Source organism: Motacilla alba, chromosome 20, assembly GCF_015832195.1.
Source record: "Motacilla alba alba isolate MOTALB_02 chromosome 20, Motacilla_alba_V1.0_pri, whole genome shotgun sequence".
NCBI lineage: Eukaryota > Metazoa > Chordata > Aves > Passeriformes > Motacillidae > Motacilla > Motacilla alba.
In genome coordinates, this window is record NC_052035.1 from 15,241,252 (window position 1) to 15,257,379 (window position 16,128).

General features: G+C 39.3%; 1 protein-coding gene across 3 annotated transcripts in view; it reads left to right on the top strand.

Annotated features, from left to right (window-relative positions):
* PREX1 (phosphatidylinositol-3,4,5-trisphosphate dependent Rac exchange factor 1) overlaps positions 1-16,128 on the top strand; it is a 121,676-nt gene that overhangs the window by 83,821 nt on the left and 21,727 nt on the right. For all 3 annotated transcript variants that reach the window (XM_038158585.1, XM_038158586.1, XM_038158588.1), the window contains exons 14-22: positions 1,466-1,541; positions 3,829-3,901; positions 5,178-5,320; positions 9,041-9,133; positions 11,253-11,401; positions 12,310-12,395; positions 13,937-14,073; positions 14,512-14,683; positions 15,928-16,115. In XM_038158585.1, coding sequence (XP_038014513.1) covers positions 1,466-1,541; positions 3,829-3,901; positions 5,178-5,320; positions 9,041-9,133; positions 11,253-11,401; positions 12,310-12,395; positions 13,937-14,073; positions 14,512-14,683; positions 15,928-16,115 — 1,117 coding nt within the window. The remainder of the gene's footprint in view (positions 1-1,465; positions 1,542-3,828; positions 3,902-5,177; positions 5,321-9,040; positions 9,134-11,252; positions 11,402-12,309; positions 12,396-13,936; positions 14,074-14,511; positions 14,684-15,927; positions 16,116-16,128) is intronic.

A 16,128-nucleotide genomic window follows, 5' to 3' on the forward strand; every position in this document is an offset into this window, starting at 1 on the left:
TGCAAACACAGAGACATTTCTGCTGCATTTATTTACAACAGCCAGTCACAACATACTTGTATCTGTAGATGATTAGTAAAAGGAACAGGGTTGGGTAGGACAGGTTTTAGATGGTGTTTGGATATTCGATTTTTAGAAAAAAGGCAGATTTGGATAGTGTGGTTCTAATGAAAGAGGCTGATTTGACAGAACTGAAGAATGAAGTCTTGTCTTGGCCTGCCTCATGGATCCATCCGGACTATAAAAAAGCCCCAGTGGCTGTGCTTCCTTCTGCAGTCATGCCAGTTGAGCTCAAGCTTCAAATACAAGGACCACCCCAAGGGTGAGAGAGGAATTAATTCTTCATACCCATTCAGCATTTGGCCTCTCTACTGAGACTCTCAATGAGAGGGAGCCAATTAATGCAAATTAATTGTGGTAATGGCTTTTGTGGTGTGGAACTAGGAACTGGATCAAGACCATGAAACTTTTTTCACATGGGCCAGTAAACAGCCTTAAAATTGCTTTTATGATCTTCCAAACTGGATTAAATCCAGTGGCCTTGGAGGTGAAAGGTGTTAATGCCGATGTCCTGAGCCACATATGCTGCTTGTATTTGTACCAAAATTCTTTAGAAATATTTCACAAAAGGCTAAAACCATCAATTATCTCCATGGCTTTGAGAAGAGAAATTGAAGAAAACTGCAAAAAGCATCAAGTTACAATAGGGTTCCTTTTCCTTCTTGAAGGAACAGTGCTGCTCTCTGCAAGGGCTGAGTGTGAGCTGGTGCCAGTTGTGTTACAAGAACTGAACACATCCCTTCTTATTTACAATGACTGAAATTATCTAATTCATTAAAGGATACTACATATTATATTTGTGTCTGGCTATTACGTGTTATTTTACTAAAGGAAGTGAAATACTTCAAGAAAGGAAAATCCCTCTTGACAAAATAGACTAAAAGCTGCCTAATTCCATGAGCCTCACAAAAAGGAGGCACAGAGGGAATGTGTAGAGTCCCTGTCTATGAATATATTAATAGGTAAATGCTAGAGAAGAATTATTAAAGCTTATAGATGGGACTGGTACTGAGCCAAAAGATATAAGCTGGACATCAATGGATTTTGGATGATTTCCAGCCAGAAAAGTGTGATTTTTAGTGGGACTGCTGGTGGCGGTATTCTAACCTGAGTTACAGCAGCAGCTTAGGACATCTGTGAAAAGAATCTTCTGGTTGCCTCTGGTGGGAACGTGAGCTCCCTGAAGATGACTTGAAACAACATCTAGAGAAATTTTAAGTAACATTGCTTTGTGTTGATCTGAAGTATCTTCCTAATTCAAGCTGCTAGAGAAGTTTAAAATTTTCTACAGAGAAAAGATGGCTGCTTATTAGTAGTAGGTCACAATAGTATATATAGGTTTAGAGTGTAAAAGAAATGTATACCTTTTTGTCCTGATTTTCCCTGAATTCTCTTTCTTAATTAGAGACCGTGACTACCACCTAAAGACATACAAATCAGTAATCCCTGCAAATAAACTAGTGGACTGGCTTATTGCACAGGTAAGAAAAGTTTTAAGATACTCTCTTTGCTAAGAAGCACTTCATAATCCTAAAACTTTCCTTTTTCAATTTATCAGTGGAAAATTTAGAAGTGGTTTGGTTGCTGCTCTTACCTGTGTGCATCTGCTTTCTTTCTTCCTCCCAGGGAGCTGTAAACAGTCTTGGTCTTAGACCATCTTAATTGCTGGGTTTACACATCCCAAAGCAACCAGCCACCATGATTAGGGCTTGAGACATCACATCATTACCAAAACTAGACAGCAGTAATAATAATTGTAATGGTGGCAGTAGTAATAAGAGTAATAGTAATGTGCTCTGGACATGCTTCTTCACTGTGGTACTGAGTGTAAACTGTTTCTGTAATTCTGATGACTCAAATGGAGAGACTGTATGGAATAAACCTAAGTTAGCACGTCAAAATTAGTGTATCAAGTTTCACATCTAGTTTCTGTATTAAAAGGTTGAGACACATTTTGTCAAGACTGATCATTGTAAATGGCTCTGTTTTCTGAAGATTTTCATTATTGCCTTTATTGTATTTGGACAAATACCTACATAACATTTAGAAGTACTTAGTGAGCTGAAAGGATTAAAGCTATGTTTTCTAATTAGAGAATGCTGTTTGGCTAGGGGAATGTTTCGAGGCCAAGGTAACATGATAGGAGTAGCCAAATCTAGTTTATACTCTTCCTATGCAAAGATTTTGTTGCCTAGAACAAGCATAGACTGCTAAAGGTTTAAGATGCCAATATTAGAAGGCATTTCTCCTCCGGTTTATTTACAGTTGAAAAAATAAATAGGGATTTTTAAATCCCAGTCTCTGTAAAATAAACCATCCGTTTATCCCATAAAATAACACAATGTGAGCGTTGAGCATTGTCTAATGACAGGATGTTGAAAATGAGAGAAGACTTGTGAAGACTTGAAATTAGATCATAATAAAAGTTAAACTTTTGCTTTCTTAAAGCTATTTTCTTGGCTTTCCTTGTGTGATTACGTGGTCATGCAATTCTTTCAGAACTGCCTTGATGCCTTTTCTACTAAGACAACAGTATTTAGTTCTTAATTTGTAAAAGTTTTATCTTTTCTGCTCGCAGCCTCTTTAACAAAAGCTAGTAGTGCTGTGGATTGGCCAGAAGTGATCCTGTTCTATCCTATCTTTAAATAATGCTGATACACCATAGTGATGGTCTTTGCCAACATTTGCTTGACAGATAACTACTGCTCTCCTTAGCAGCATTTGAAGTCAGACTGATATTCTGCTGGTGAGATCAGAGGGTGCTTGAAACACCCAGCTTTGTTTTTGCTTAAAACATAGTCAGTACACTCCCCTGCAGCTGCTGTGAGAGCTTTTGGGTATCCAGTTCTTCAGATGGAGGGGAGAAAAGGTGTAATACTTGTGTAGGATACAGCTTCTTGTTAAATAGGACTGAAAGTAATACACTGAAATTGCTTCTGTTGCCAAAGCAGCAGGTGCCCTCCCTGCTGGAATGAGCTGAGCAGCTGCTCTCACTGGGGTAGCAGTGTTCCCCTGTGTCCCTTTGCTCATCTCACATCAAGGGACCAGTGTTAACAATCTTTGTCAGACCAGTAGTGCCTTCTGATTTTTAGCAGCACTATTTAAAACTTACTTGTCTGCCTAAAAAGTACAACCATGTTTTTAAAGTCTTCACTTGTGGCTGCAAATTAGCAGATATATTGAGAAAACTAGGCATTTCTTATAATTAACTGACTTGTAGGTATAAAGCTTAAGGCTGCCATTTCAGGGAAGTCTGTAAATCTGCAAGTCACCTTTGGTACCTGTTTTGAAGGACTACACTCAAGGCTTCAGGTAGTGAGAAACAGAAGCCTTTGTAATCTGCTGCGTAAGCAAACTACCACTGTAGTTCTAACCTGTCTGACCTTTAGAGTTCACATACTTAGCTTTTTCTCCCTTGAGCTGAATATGGATAGGATCTCTCAGCTTCAAAGGAGGAGTTTTATTGTCTGTGACTAATGGGTCCTGAAGTCCAACACTCTGAATTCAAATAAAATGTCTTTACATTGAGATAATATGGTATCTTTCCCCAGTGCTGGTCCTTGATCCCCTGGCTCCTGTAGGAGGGAGAGACGCTATCTGGAGGAATGAAAAGTGTTTGGGTAATGGGATACCTGTTTTAATGGCTTGCTGTTGTTCCCTACACAGATCATCCTGCTAATTTCAGAGCTGAAAGCTATGCGGTGGGGAAGGGGGAATAATTTATCTTAGGAAATGGTCTGAGGTGTAATGTTATTCTCCTGTTTCTAGGGAGACTGTCAGACTCGGGAGGAAGCTGTTGCACTGGGTGTGGGACTCTGCAATAACGGCTTCATGCATCATGGTAATGCATCAATTTTTCTTTCCCCAGCAAATGAAATGAGCTCTTACTTTGGTCAGATTAGCTATTCTAGGCTGTGTCATACATGCTGTGTACAAAATTTGCAGGCATTCCTGCAGGTCATTCTAGAACACAGTCCTCAAGCTAATACATGGCTAAGCCTGGTGCCTTCCCAATAGAAGCCACTTGCTGATAGTTATGAGAAGCACTGAAGGGATTAGACAAGCTAGAAGGAACATGTTTTTTCAATGCATCTCTTCCAGAGCCATGTGAGCAATGCACAAGCCAAGTGCTGTCCTGAAATATCACCAAAAAATATCAGCTGTTAAGTAAAATTGCCTACTTCTTGCCTCTTGGATAACAAACACAATCCTCAGTGCTGAGGCATCCAAATCTGAAGTGCCAAATTGCCAAGTTAGACATCATCCATCATCAAACAGGGGAAGTAAACAAATCACATCTGTATCAGTATGAAATAGAACATACAAGTCCTAAGAGTAAACGTAGTTTTTCAAATGAAACATTCCGTTTTAGTCATAGATAACATTTACTCACTGTATATTGAATAGTATTTCTGAGAGCAGATTACTGTAAATAATGAATGGAGACCTTCCATAGTAGTTCATAATAATGTAAGAATAGTTGGGGTATTTTTTAAAGAATTTGGTCTGTTCTGAGCCCCTGCAAACTTATGGCAATTGTTGCATTCTTTGTAAAGGAAGACCTTTGCGTAAGTTGAATGTTGGAGCTGCTTATCACTTGCTGCTTTTATTTGAAGGCCCCAGGTCTTGTATTTTAAAAAACTGGTAAAGAACTTTTTCATGCCTTCTAGAATTTTGTAGATCTCATTTTCCTATCAATTATTTTTTTAAAGTTGAGCCTTAGTCTATGTGGACACCTTAAGTGCTTTTAAACCACCCCTTTACCTGTCTTTGCTCCTTTTATAGTTTTTTAATATTCATTTGGATGTGGGAAAGGAGCATGAGGTTTTGAGTAGCATCTTCCTTCCAAGAGGATCTTTTGCATTTTATATATATTCTGCATGCCAGGGAGGTCACATCATGTCATGAGCTACTGTGCACTGTGAAGAAAATTCTTGTCCTAAAATACAGAATTAGCTTAAAAATACAGAGCTGAGGAACTGGCTGATAGGGATGCATCAGGTCTGTGTTCTATAAAGATGGGGAAATATTTAGAATTTCCTTTAACTTTCTCCTCTGTTTCTCTCTTTTTTTCTCTATGTAAATGCATGTATGTATTTCATAAATATAATTTCCAGTCCTGGAGAAAAGTGAATTTAAGGATGAATCCTTATATTTCCGCTTTTATGCTGATGAGGAGATGGAGGGCACCAGTTCCAAGAGCAAACAATTACGTAATGACTTCAAGCTTGTGGAAAACATCCTGGGAAAGAATCTTCTGGTGAGAAATATGTGAATGTGTAAACCTTGATGTTTCTGCTAAACTGGTATTGTTTTATAATAGGGGAGACTAATGAGAGACTAGAATTAAAATGGGCAATTGCATGTCTAGGTGTTTCTTCACAGCGTAAATGCTACTAATTCTTGATCCGCTTTGCTGTATATCTCCAACTTCTATACCTCTGACTTTTTAGTTAGGCAGACTGCATAACTTACTCTAGGAGCATGGGAAATCCTTACATTGCAGGCCCCTTTCTGGAGCTTGTGATCATCCTGCTGTATTGGGAGTTTTGGATGTACAGTTCACTCAGGTGCAAGTGCATGGAAGTTCCCACCTGTTTCCAGTGCACGGCTCAAGCCCTCTCTATTTCCAAGAAGCCCTTGCAAGAGTGTAAGGGAGCTGGGAGCTGGAGATGTTTTAGCAGGTATCACAGTGTGCACATGGTGGAGGAAAAAATAATGGGCTCTACTCTCTTGGAAGAGATCTGCCATCAAGTTTAAGCCCAGTTTGAATTCAAACACGCTTATGTGTGAGGTAAATTCAGATGCAAGTTAAAAGACTGATAAGAGCACAGATATTTCTGAGCATCATTCGCTAAGCCATATGAATGCTGTTGTAGTTCTGAAGTGCATCAGTCACCCTCTGTCAAAATGCAGTCCTGTCTCAAGCAGAAAACAAATAAAGAGCACATGATGAGGGAAAATCTCCTACTTAGAGGGCACAGATTTGTGTCAAATCTGTAGCAGTCATGCTTAAGTCATGAGCTGCTTTCTTTTGCATGCATAAGTTAACAGTCCCTTGAGTGAAGGGACTTGTGAAGACCCAGCAAAAGCAGTACAATAAATTCATTACACTTACCCACAAAGCAATTCCGCCTGACTTCTGCTTTATGCTGTGTTTAGCAATTATGAGCAGCTGTAATCCTGAGGCTTTGCTGTCTGTGGAACATCACTACTTGCCTCTACACTCATGATAGGGCATTAATCTTTCCCATCCCCTGATCCCACCACAGGAGGTTTATTGGAATTTCCTCAGCACTGGCTTTTGAAATATGCTTTCCTACTGCCATGAAATCCTAGTTGTTGAGTGGATAAGTTTCTCCACCCCCTTAATCTGTGGAGTTGTGAAAAGCTGAGGAGACTGGAACAACCTGGGAGATAGGGTGGCAGGAAAGTAGCCGTCTTTAAATGCTGCTGAGGGCCTCAGAAACTTCCTCCATTTTCTGCACTGTTCAAATCTGACATTTTCTGATAAGTCACTGCTCCTGAGGAGATTACTACCCATGTCAGGGTGTTCAGGTGTGTCCAGCAGAGAAGGGTTTTGCAGGAGAGGTGTAGGGAAGTATGTGAGAGAAGATTGTGCATCCTGGACCCAGGTTCAGGGAATGGATCTGCTGTGCTGTCTCTTCTGGTGTCGATGTCCCCAGGAGTGCTGCTGTGTGAGACAGATGTAATAGACCATTTTTGGCACATCTTTTCATCTCTGCAGATCCCATTCCCCTTGCCAAAATGTTCTTTGAATGTGTTCTGAATACATTTGCCCTCTGTTTTTCATTAAACATGCTTGTTTTTAAAATAGTCTCACTGTTAATGTGATTGTCTGCTGCCTTACATTCCAAAAACTGATTGGGCTTCAGGTGCATAGAAGTAGTTCTTGCAGGTGGCAATTCAGTTAATAGCTTTGGACTCCCTAGGGACGAGTGGGGTTCAGCTGTGGAATAGCAGGGTGTTCCTACTTCATAATAAAGAATGAATCATTGCCTTCTCCAGGTATTGCAAATGGAATATTATCCATAGTCTGACTTTTCATAAGGGGTGTCTCCAGCACAGGAAGTTCCTAATGTTGATGCACATGGGGCTCTTAAAAGTGTTTTAGTTCTTTGCTTTCAAACAATTCATATTTGCAATACCAATGATTAGGGTGAGGTAGGCTATTAAAAATAATAGCAAATAAAAGATCTTCATGCGCAGTAATGATGACTGCACTCCAAGACTTAGGTAAGGCTGTGTAGCTGCTGGCAACTGAAGTTAGGCATATCAAAGCCTCCAGGTTTTTGAATGTCTGTTTCACTAATGCTTTCAAAATTCAACGGAAGAATCTGAATGGTCCCTTCAAATGTAAAGTGCAAATTGGAGAGGAGAGGTAGTCTAGAAATTTTCCATTGAATCCCAGATACGAAATGATAAAAATGCATGTTGTGTTGGGCTGAAACTCATTCCACTTGCGACATTAAAAAGCTAACCTGCAATTGACCTGAATTTCCACAGTCCTTTGTTGAACAAGCACTACTAGCATTGTTTCTAAAAATACTTAAAAATAGCCAAAAAATGGGAAACTTACCTTCCAATCCTTTTACTTTCTTGTGCATCCTCTAATGTGAACATCACCTGATGAGGACATTTCCCCAGATATTTTGCTATACATTATTTTAACTTGACTGTATGTGTCCTGCAGGACAGAATTATTCTGGTTCTTGACTTTTTTTTTTCCCCCAAGGTGATTTCCTGTAGAAGGACATTTATAATCTGATGGAATTGACTTTAAAGGAAAAAGGACAGTATTTTAAAGTATTGCAAAAATCATCAGAAGCAAGGAAACAATTCTGAGTAATTTTTTCCCCCATGGCATGCTAGATTGAGTAGCTTTATTTTTTCCTCTTAAATCAGTTCTGTTTTATCAGATGGTTCTTAAATACATAATGTTTACTCAAATGCAAGATGTTTATCACTTAGATTTTCCACTTGTCCATTTACCAGTGGCTAGGCTTGGTTTATTTTTCTGTAATGGGAAGTGAGTTGTTAAGCTTTTTACTTATTGTTAATAAACCACTAGAAAAGGATGAATGAAATGTATATTTGTCATGATTGATATGATTTTAAAGAATATGTATAAGGTGGGCCTGTGTGACCTCAGTGCAAACAAGAGGAAGCAGAAGTTAATGAGCAAGAATTATGAAGGCTTCTGTCTACCATGTAAGGTACAAACTGAGCACAAGGTATGGAGTTGGTGTTTTTTCCCTTACACAAAGCCTATGTGCCTGTCTCTAGAGGAAGGACTTATGGATGTCAGGAATTGTCCTCTCATTAGACAGAATTTTAGCCATCAGACTGCCTTTATGCTGTAGAATTATGTAGTGTGCAGTTAGATCTATAAAAGGTAGGCCTGAGATCTGCAATTTATGTGAAACTGATAGCTGAGAAGCACTCAGATCATTCATTATCAGGTAGGTGGGATGTATTCTGAAAAATAAACAAATGACTGCACTCAATCTGTAGTTCATTCGCCAATGGAAAATACTGAATAATGATGAATTCTGTAATCCAAAAGTGAAAGATCTATTGAAGGATGAAGGGCTAGGAGTTAAAAGCAAATGCAGTTTCTAAAAGAAGAGTTGATTAACCATTGGAAAAAACTCTCAAGGGTGGGAATAGATTGTTCACTTCTTAAAGACTGCAAGTCATACCTGAGTAACTCTGGAAAATCTGCTTTAATATATATTAAGGGATCAATGCAGAAATAACTAAGATTACGTTTTATGGCTCATGTTTTGTAGGCATTCAGACCAAATGGTCTGGTAGTCCCTTTCCATCTTAAGACAGAAGTCCAGATCAGTTGTGGCTTGCAATGAAAAGTCTAATTTCTCATCTCCAATCTTCACCTTTTCTGTGAACTCCATATTTGTGAAGCATAAATATGTGTAAATACTGTGCTCTGTTTAAGATTTTACCAGAAGAGGATGACTATGGATTTGACATAGAAGAAAAGAACAAAGTAATTGTGGTGAAGTCAGTTCGACGAGAGTCTTCTGCTGAGGTAGGACCTCACATTCATATTTTGGATGTTTCAATACTTAGAAAAAAGTATTTTCTTTTAAAATCTATCCTTTTAAAATCTGTTTCCTTTAAAGGCAGCTAATAGAAGATGGCTGTCTTCTACAATTCCTGGTAATAAGCTGTTTCTGTAAATTGCTAAGTGTTTTAGCATTACTGGGGGACTTGAATTATTGGTAAGTGATAGGATGAGAGCCGTATCTGTGTGATGATAGCTTACCTCAGGTTCCTTAGCAACTTTCATTTAAGGAGGGAGGGAAAGTAACACTCTTTTGGGATAGCAAAGGTGTTTAATGGGGAAACAGGTTTATTTGAATGAAAGCTGTATTTTTAGATATGTGTTTTTCCCTTAAAAAGCAGGCCGTCATTTCTCTCTATGGTATTTTTTTAGGAGTTCTACAGAATATATTTGCTTTGTTTCTTTGAAGCATATAGATGGCCCAAATGTCTTAGGATCTGAGTATTTCTTAATCACCCATTTAGCCCTACAGAATTCTTATGTGGATCACACAGTGTGATCTTCCATTTACCAAAATAAGGCACAGATACACTGCTGAAGATAAGAGAGGACTAAATGACTTGTCAAGGGTTTCACAGTGGCAAACAAGACAGAGCTTCTAATTAGAAATTCCTGGACTTTTAATTAAATTTTAATTAACTATTACAGAATTTTTGAATGTCAGCATTAAAATTTGTTGGTTACCCCTTTGAACTACAAATAACTCCTGGATGACTTGCTAATGGAAATAGCTGAAGTGGACGGATTGGTTTTAGCAAGCTGAAAATGTCACACGGGAAGGAACTTTGAACTGAAGTTGAGTGTTAGAATGAAATTATTTCAGTATTCCTGATTCTCATTTGGTTTATGGTCACCAAAGAAACCAAACCTATGCTTTATCTAGTGCTCAAAATCAACATAGGTTGGCCAAAAATGTTATTAATCTATTAATCTAAACCTGTGCTGTGAACCATTGCCTGCCAGATTATGCTCTGCCCTTTTTTTTTGGCTGGAAGCCTGGGGAATAGCCTGCAGATCTGTTGTGTTTGAGGAAAATGGCAGCACACCATTTTCTAAGGAATCTTTTTCTTGATCTTTCAAGATAATCTTTGACCATGAGTGCATCTTTTGAACTTGATCTAATAATACTAGTCCAGCAAAGAACTAAATCTGCATCTTCCCGAGCCAGAGTCTATGTGAGACTAGTGCTGTGTGGACCTCCTTTTTCAAGTCAAGAAACTTGTCAGTGGATTCCAGGCAGAATAGAAAAGGGTTTGCCACATTTAGAAGGAAACCCGACTGCTGAACCTTGAAGTTATACCAAGTAATTATAATCTGGAAGGTTTAATAATTTATCTATTGGTTCCTTGATACCTAATACCTAGTCCAAGTGTTGCTATGTTACATTTTAACTGGTAGAGATCATCAAGGGGTGTGTTTGAGGCTGTTGTCCAGTGGGCACAGTAGGGGATCTCAGTCTTGTCATTGCATCTGTGACCATTGCCAAATAACTAAAGTTAGGTGCAAAACCTAAGGATTAAAGTCAAAATCTTATGGCTTTTTAAGCTAATGAAGAACTAGTACTTCACTTAAAGCAGAGACAGTTCTTATCACCACTTCAAACCAGGTTACATTTACTGACTGGCTATGGGTTGGTTTTGCAAGGCTGATGGCTGAAAACTGTCCACAGCTCCTGTGCCCAGGGTTTCTGCGTCTCACTGGGTATCACAGACAGTTTGTCATGGGGCCCGAGCTTTCAGCTGTGTCCCCCTACCCGTTGTTTTTTTATAGTCTCCTATTTTAATAGTCCCTTTAAAATTTGCAGCAGAAAAGTAGTAAGATTTATCCATTGCAAACTAAGATACATCTGTAGAGTGGCATATTTCCAAAGATACTGGAGAAATATCTTTGTTTTCTGTAAGTGCAGAAAACTTTAAGGGGGAGTGGCAAATGACTTGATGAACCAACACTACTTATAGGATATTCCATGTGAAAGTAATCCAAGAAACGTCCATAAGTAGGGAACAGTTGAACGCTGAAGCCTGAGCTTTCAGAGTTGCTGCCAGTGATCCAAAGTGCTCTGTGGTGTTTGTTCCCTTTGCAGATGGCTGGCCTGCAAGCAGGAAGAAAGATCTATTCCATCAATGAGGATTTAGTATTCCTACGCCCGTTTGCTGAAGTGGAAACCATCTTATCCCAGTCCTTCTGCTCACGAAGGCCACTTAGGCTTCTGGTAGCCACCAAATCAAAGGAGTAAGTGCCAAGATGGGCAGAGAGAAAAGATTATTGAGAAATGTCAGTTACTAAGTAGTACTCCTACAGTTGTAGTGAAACCTCTGTAAACACTTGACTGTGCAGAAGCTACTCAATAGGAAAGCATGACAGAAATGAGGGGTACAAGAGTCATGGCTTGTTTTTAGTGATGCCCCTTGGGCTACTAGGAGACGTTGGCATGTGTTCTCTTTGTACTACAGATTACTTTTGGTTTCCTTGTCTACAAACAAAATTGAATTGCAAGGATTGTCATTCTTTCTCAGGTGTGAAGCTTCTCATACTCTATTATGTGCATGGAAAAACAATTTCCACTCACTGAAGCTTGGCTTATTTTTGGATGACTCTAATAATATCAGCCCTTACAGTTTTTCAGTCTATTATTTTTTCTTATAATGAGAGTTGGCCTTGTTAGTGTCTTGTGTATTGTTAGATTCTGTAATCCATAGAACTGAAAGACTCAGTGAACATTTGTTGCTGAATTCTAGTCCAGAATGTCTTGTCCAGTGTGTTTTGTTTGTTTAAAATTTTTTAATGGGAAAAAATCCTCTGCTGGTATAGGTCAGCACAGCTGCACTGAAGTTTGCACAGAAATGGAAATAAATATAGGGCCTTATAAAGTTTCTGTCAAATGTTTATTCACTTAAAGATGTAATAAATTAAGAAGTGCCAAATATTAAATAACAAACAGAATCTCCCATCTGCCTTAGAGACTGAAGATGGAGTATCTTCAGGTCTGTTTATTTGTTATTTATTTGCAAACACTGTGGATGCTTACTTTCATCCAAACCCAGTTGTGAATGCTAAGGAAAGATGCTGTTAAGAACTGCCCAGAACTCTGGCAGCCTAAATTAAAACCATGCTTTCTCGTTTTCATTATTTATCTTCAGGATTATTAAAATCCCAGATTGTCCTGAAGCGCTTTGCTTTCAGATCCGGGGAGCAGCACCACCATATGTTCACGCAGTAGGAAGAGGTAAGTAGAAACTCTGTGGTGCAGTTCAGTTTGGAGTACAGCTGAATAGATAGATGTGTGTATATATGTGTGTGTGTGTATGTATATATATATATATATATATATATATATATTTCAACAAAGACAGATCCAGGTTTCATTGTCAAGCTTATTCTGTACAAATTCTCATATATTTAGTGGCCATAGTGACAAGAACCTGTGATAAAAAAGAATCACATTCACATAACCATAGAACAGATTTCCTGCCTCAAACTGCTTGTCACCTAAATAAATTCTAAGACAAATGGCATCATTCTTATGAACTAAGTATTGGGTCTCTAATCCCATCAACACAATACAAGGAATAATTTAATTCCACAGTGGAAGAAACTTTAATGCTGCAATGTACAGTACCATGGACTCTTTAGAAGGCATTATCACTTTAGCCCTTGCAAGCTAGAAGTGGACTTGCTTAGTGACCCTTCCCTTGTTTCTTCTGAGACTACTAAGGTAAAGCTTAACAGCCACAGGGAAAAAGAAACTGGTAAAACTGAGATGGTTGAGAAAAAGTTGAGGGGTCGTGCTGTCTGTGGCTTCCTCAATATTTTTACCTGTAGTCATCCACAATTTGGGTCTGGGTTCTGAAGGTGCTGTAGGATCAGCAGGTCGGTAGACAAGTCGTTAACACAATCTGGACATCACAAAGTACGACATAAGACTTGGAGACTACTTCTCCCTTCACACAGGCATACATTGCTACAAATTACCAGTATAAGACAGAGGCAAACTGCTCACCTTGATCTTTTTAAAAGGAGAAAACACAATTTGACAGAGATATTTACTACTTCTCTGCCTGACATATTTACCTGAGCTACAAGCAAAGCACAGCTTTAACCTTCGTGTTAAGCAGATGCAGAAAATACAACCTTTTAAACATACACCAGTTCCTTCCTTCAGAACAAATATGTGTCTCCAGCTGAGTGCAGTTAGCTTAGGCAGTGCCCACAGATGGCGTTTCCAGGGACACACATTTATTACACCATTTTGTAGCAGCACCTACAACCAGTTTTTCACTGTTTGGAGTGCAAGCTGGAAGTTGTAGCTAGGAAGATTGTCCTTTTTCGGGATTTTGCCTGGAAAGGACAAGTTACATTTGACATCGTGGTCTTTTTGTGTAGCAAATTGTGTACCATGCAAGTGTTCTGTCTTCCAGGTGCAAGAGGCTGGAACAAATACAACAGTTGTACTTAAGCAAGACCGCATAAGGCTAAAAGAGAACCATATAAGAATCCCAAACAATTTTCCACAGAAATGTCAATTTCTAGCATGAATACATTTAGACCTAGGAGATTGCTGTTTTTGCCAGCACCGCTGAAGACATGAAGGATAGACACATGATGTTATCCTTACACAACAAAGCTCTCTGAATAGTAGCAAAGGCATGACAGGACTGACCCAGCTCTTCTTACTTTTTCTAACCAGAAAGCTTTTGCAAACTTTCCAGTATTCTCATCCATAGGCAGATGGCATTTCTGTTTAACTTCTCTCCTGTTATTTTTCAGGTTCTGAGGCTGCAGCCGTAGGCCTTCATCCAGGGCAGTGTATTTTGAAAGTTAATGGGAATAATGCAACACGTGGAAATTACAAAGAAGTTCTGGAGCACTTCACAGCATATAGGACCAGGCAGCAGGAAGCACTGGTATGAACACACAACCTCAAAGGAAGTACATTAATTTCCACCTTTCTTCTGCCCTCCTCTATTCCTGTGTTTTTATGCTCACTAAATATTCAGAAAAAGAACCTCTACACGTTTGTTTTGACTCATTTGCTTTTATGCCAGGGTCCTGCTATCACTGAGGGGACCTGATTCCATTTTCCCATAGTTGCAAAACACCTACAAATAATATGAAAGCCATTTCATGCGTACAGTACTGAAAATTATTAACTAACCATGGAAGTTTACCCAGCTATTGATCTAAATTTTATGTTCTCTGAAGTTCAGAAAAAAACTGGGGTAATGTTGATAGTTCAGTCTACTTAGAAGACATAGAATTGATGGCTAGATTCACCTCTGTAGTCCAAATATTTGGAGATTGGGCATTTTGAGGTCCTAGCTGAAGCCTATATCTCTTGAAAGGGGTTGTATCAGTGGGTGTACAGAACACATGAAGATGCTGAAGAGGACAGAGTTCAGCAAGCAGCATCCCCTGCATGTTTGAATGGCAGTCGCCTGGGCTCCAGCAGAGACAACTCTGCACTAGAAGGACATGCAGAATTGGAACCCCTTCAAAGCAGCCAACAGGAATCAGGTAAAGATTCTCATGGGGGAAGAAAATCTAGGGACAATTCAGAGGCTTTCAGAAGAAAAACCACAGTAGAAATATGAAGTATAATTATTATTGTAGAATATCTTTTGTCTTAGCAAAGCTTTGTAATTGAATGAGGTCTGCCAGAAGACATATTTCTTTGCTGCAGTTTATTTAGGGGAAGAAAAAATTGAGATGCACCTAGAAATCGTGCACCTTTGACTCTCTTTTCTCTACAAGACAGCCAGTTATGGGAATGAAGATACTCAGCATTTTTAGAATCTTTTGGTAGCCCCTGCAAACCATGCATTTATGGGCAGTAGCTGATGGAGAGGGAACGTCTGCAAGTTACTGCAAGTTACTAGAATAATCTGTCTTTTCTGTTATTTTTGATTAAAGATTAGGATGTTAAATTACTTTGATCTGGAGCAAGTCTTCAAGGCATGTTGCCACTGTTTGAGGAAAAGGTATGGGTGAATTTCCTCCAACTTCTGAAAGCATAGCTCAAAAAACAGGTCTACTTTCATGTTGAGGGCTTATTTGGAAAAGTAGATGTTAAGGGAGTCTACTAAAGCAAAATTTAATCCAAAGGACTGAGTCTGGACTCTCTGGATGCCATTGGCATCCAGAACAGGAACAGATGCACATCTGTGTGGATCCCATGCAAGGTCTGTGGTGCTGGTAATTTCACTGTCACAGAGTGTTCCAGCAGTGGAACAGCTGGAGCAGCACCCTGGTAGAAGTATGGGAGCAACTCCCTGGCAAATCTCAATTTGACTGGAAATTGAATCTGGTCTCTAGTGACAATAGAACTGCTATGTGCAAAAAATGTTTTCTCCTCACCACATCCCTGCCTCACATCTCAGTCTTCCAGAGAGTTATTGTAGACAACAGGACTCAGAGATTAGCATACTTCCCTTCCCTTATAAGCTTCTGCTAGGATCCATGAACAGAACTAGAAGTAGTGTCCTGAGCGTGGATATGTGCGCACATACATGGAAGAACATCAGAATGGGGATTGGAGCAGGTGTATTACCTAAAACTCTCTCACTGTCTCCATTAATGGCCAACAGCTAATGTCTTCCTAAGAATATTCTCTCAGTCTCCAGCAGCAAATAGTTTAACATTCTTTGAGCCAAAGGTTGTGTCTCTGCAATCAATATTCTTCTCAGAAGGTTTCTCTTGCCTGGGAAGGCCTGTGTTGACATGTGCTGCCAGACACCTCTAATGACTTAATTTGGTTCCAGCCCAGACACCACAGACTGTAATTTCTCCACTGGTCATTGGTGAAGAAACCCCTCTCATCAGCCTGACTGTGGATAACACCCACCTGGAGCACGGGGTGGTATATGAATATGTTAGCAGTGCAGGAATCAAATCCTTTGTCCTGGAGAAAATTGTGGAACCAAAAGGTTGCTTCATTCTCACTGCAAAGGTACCGAAAACCA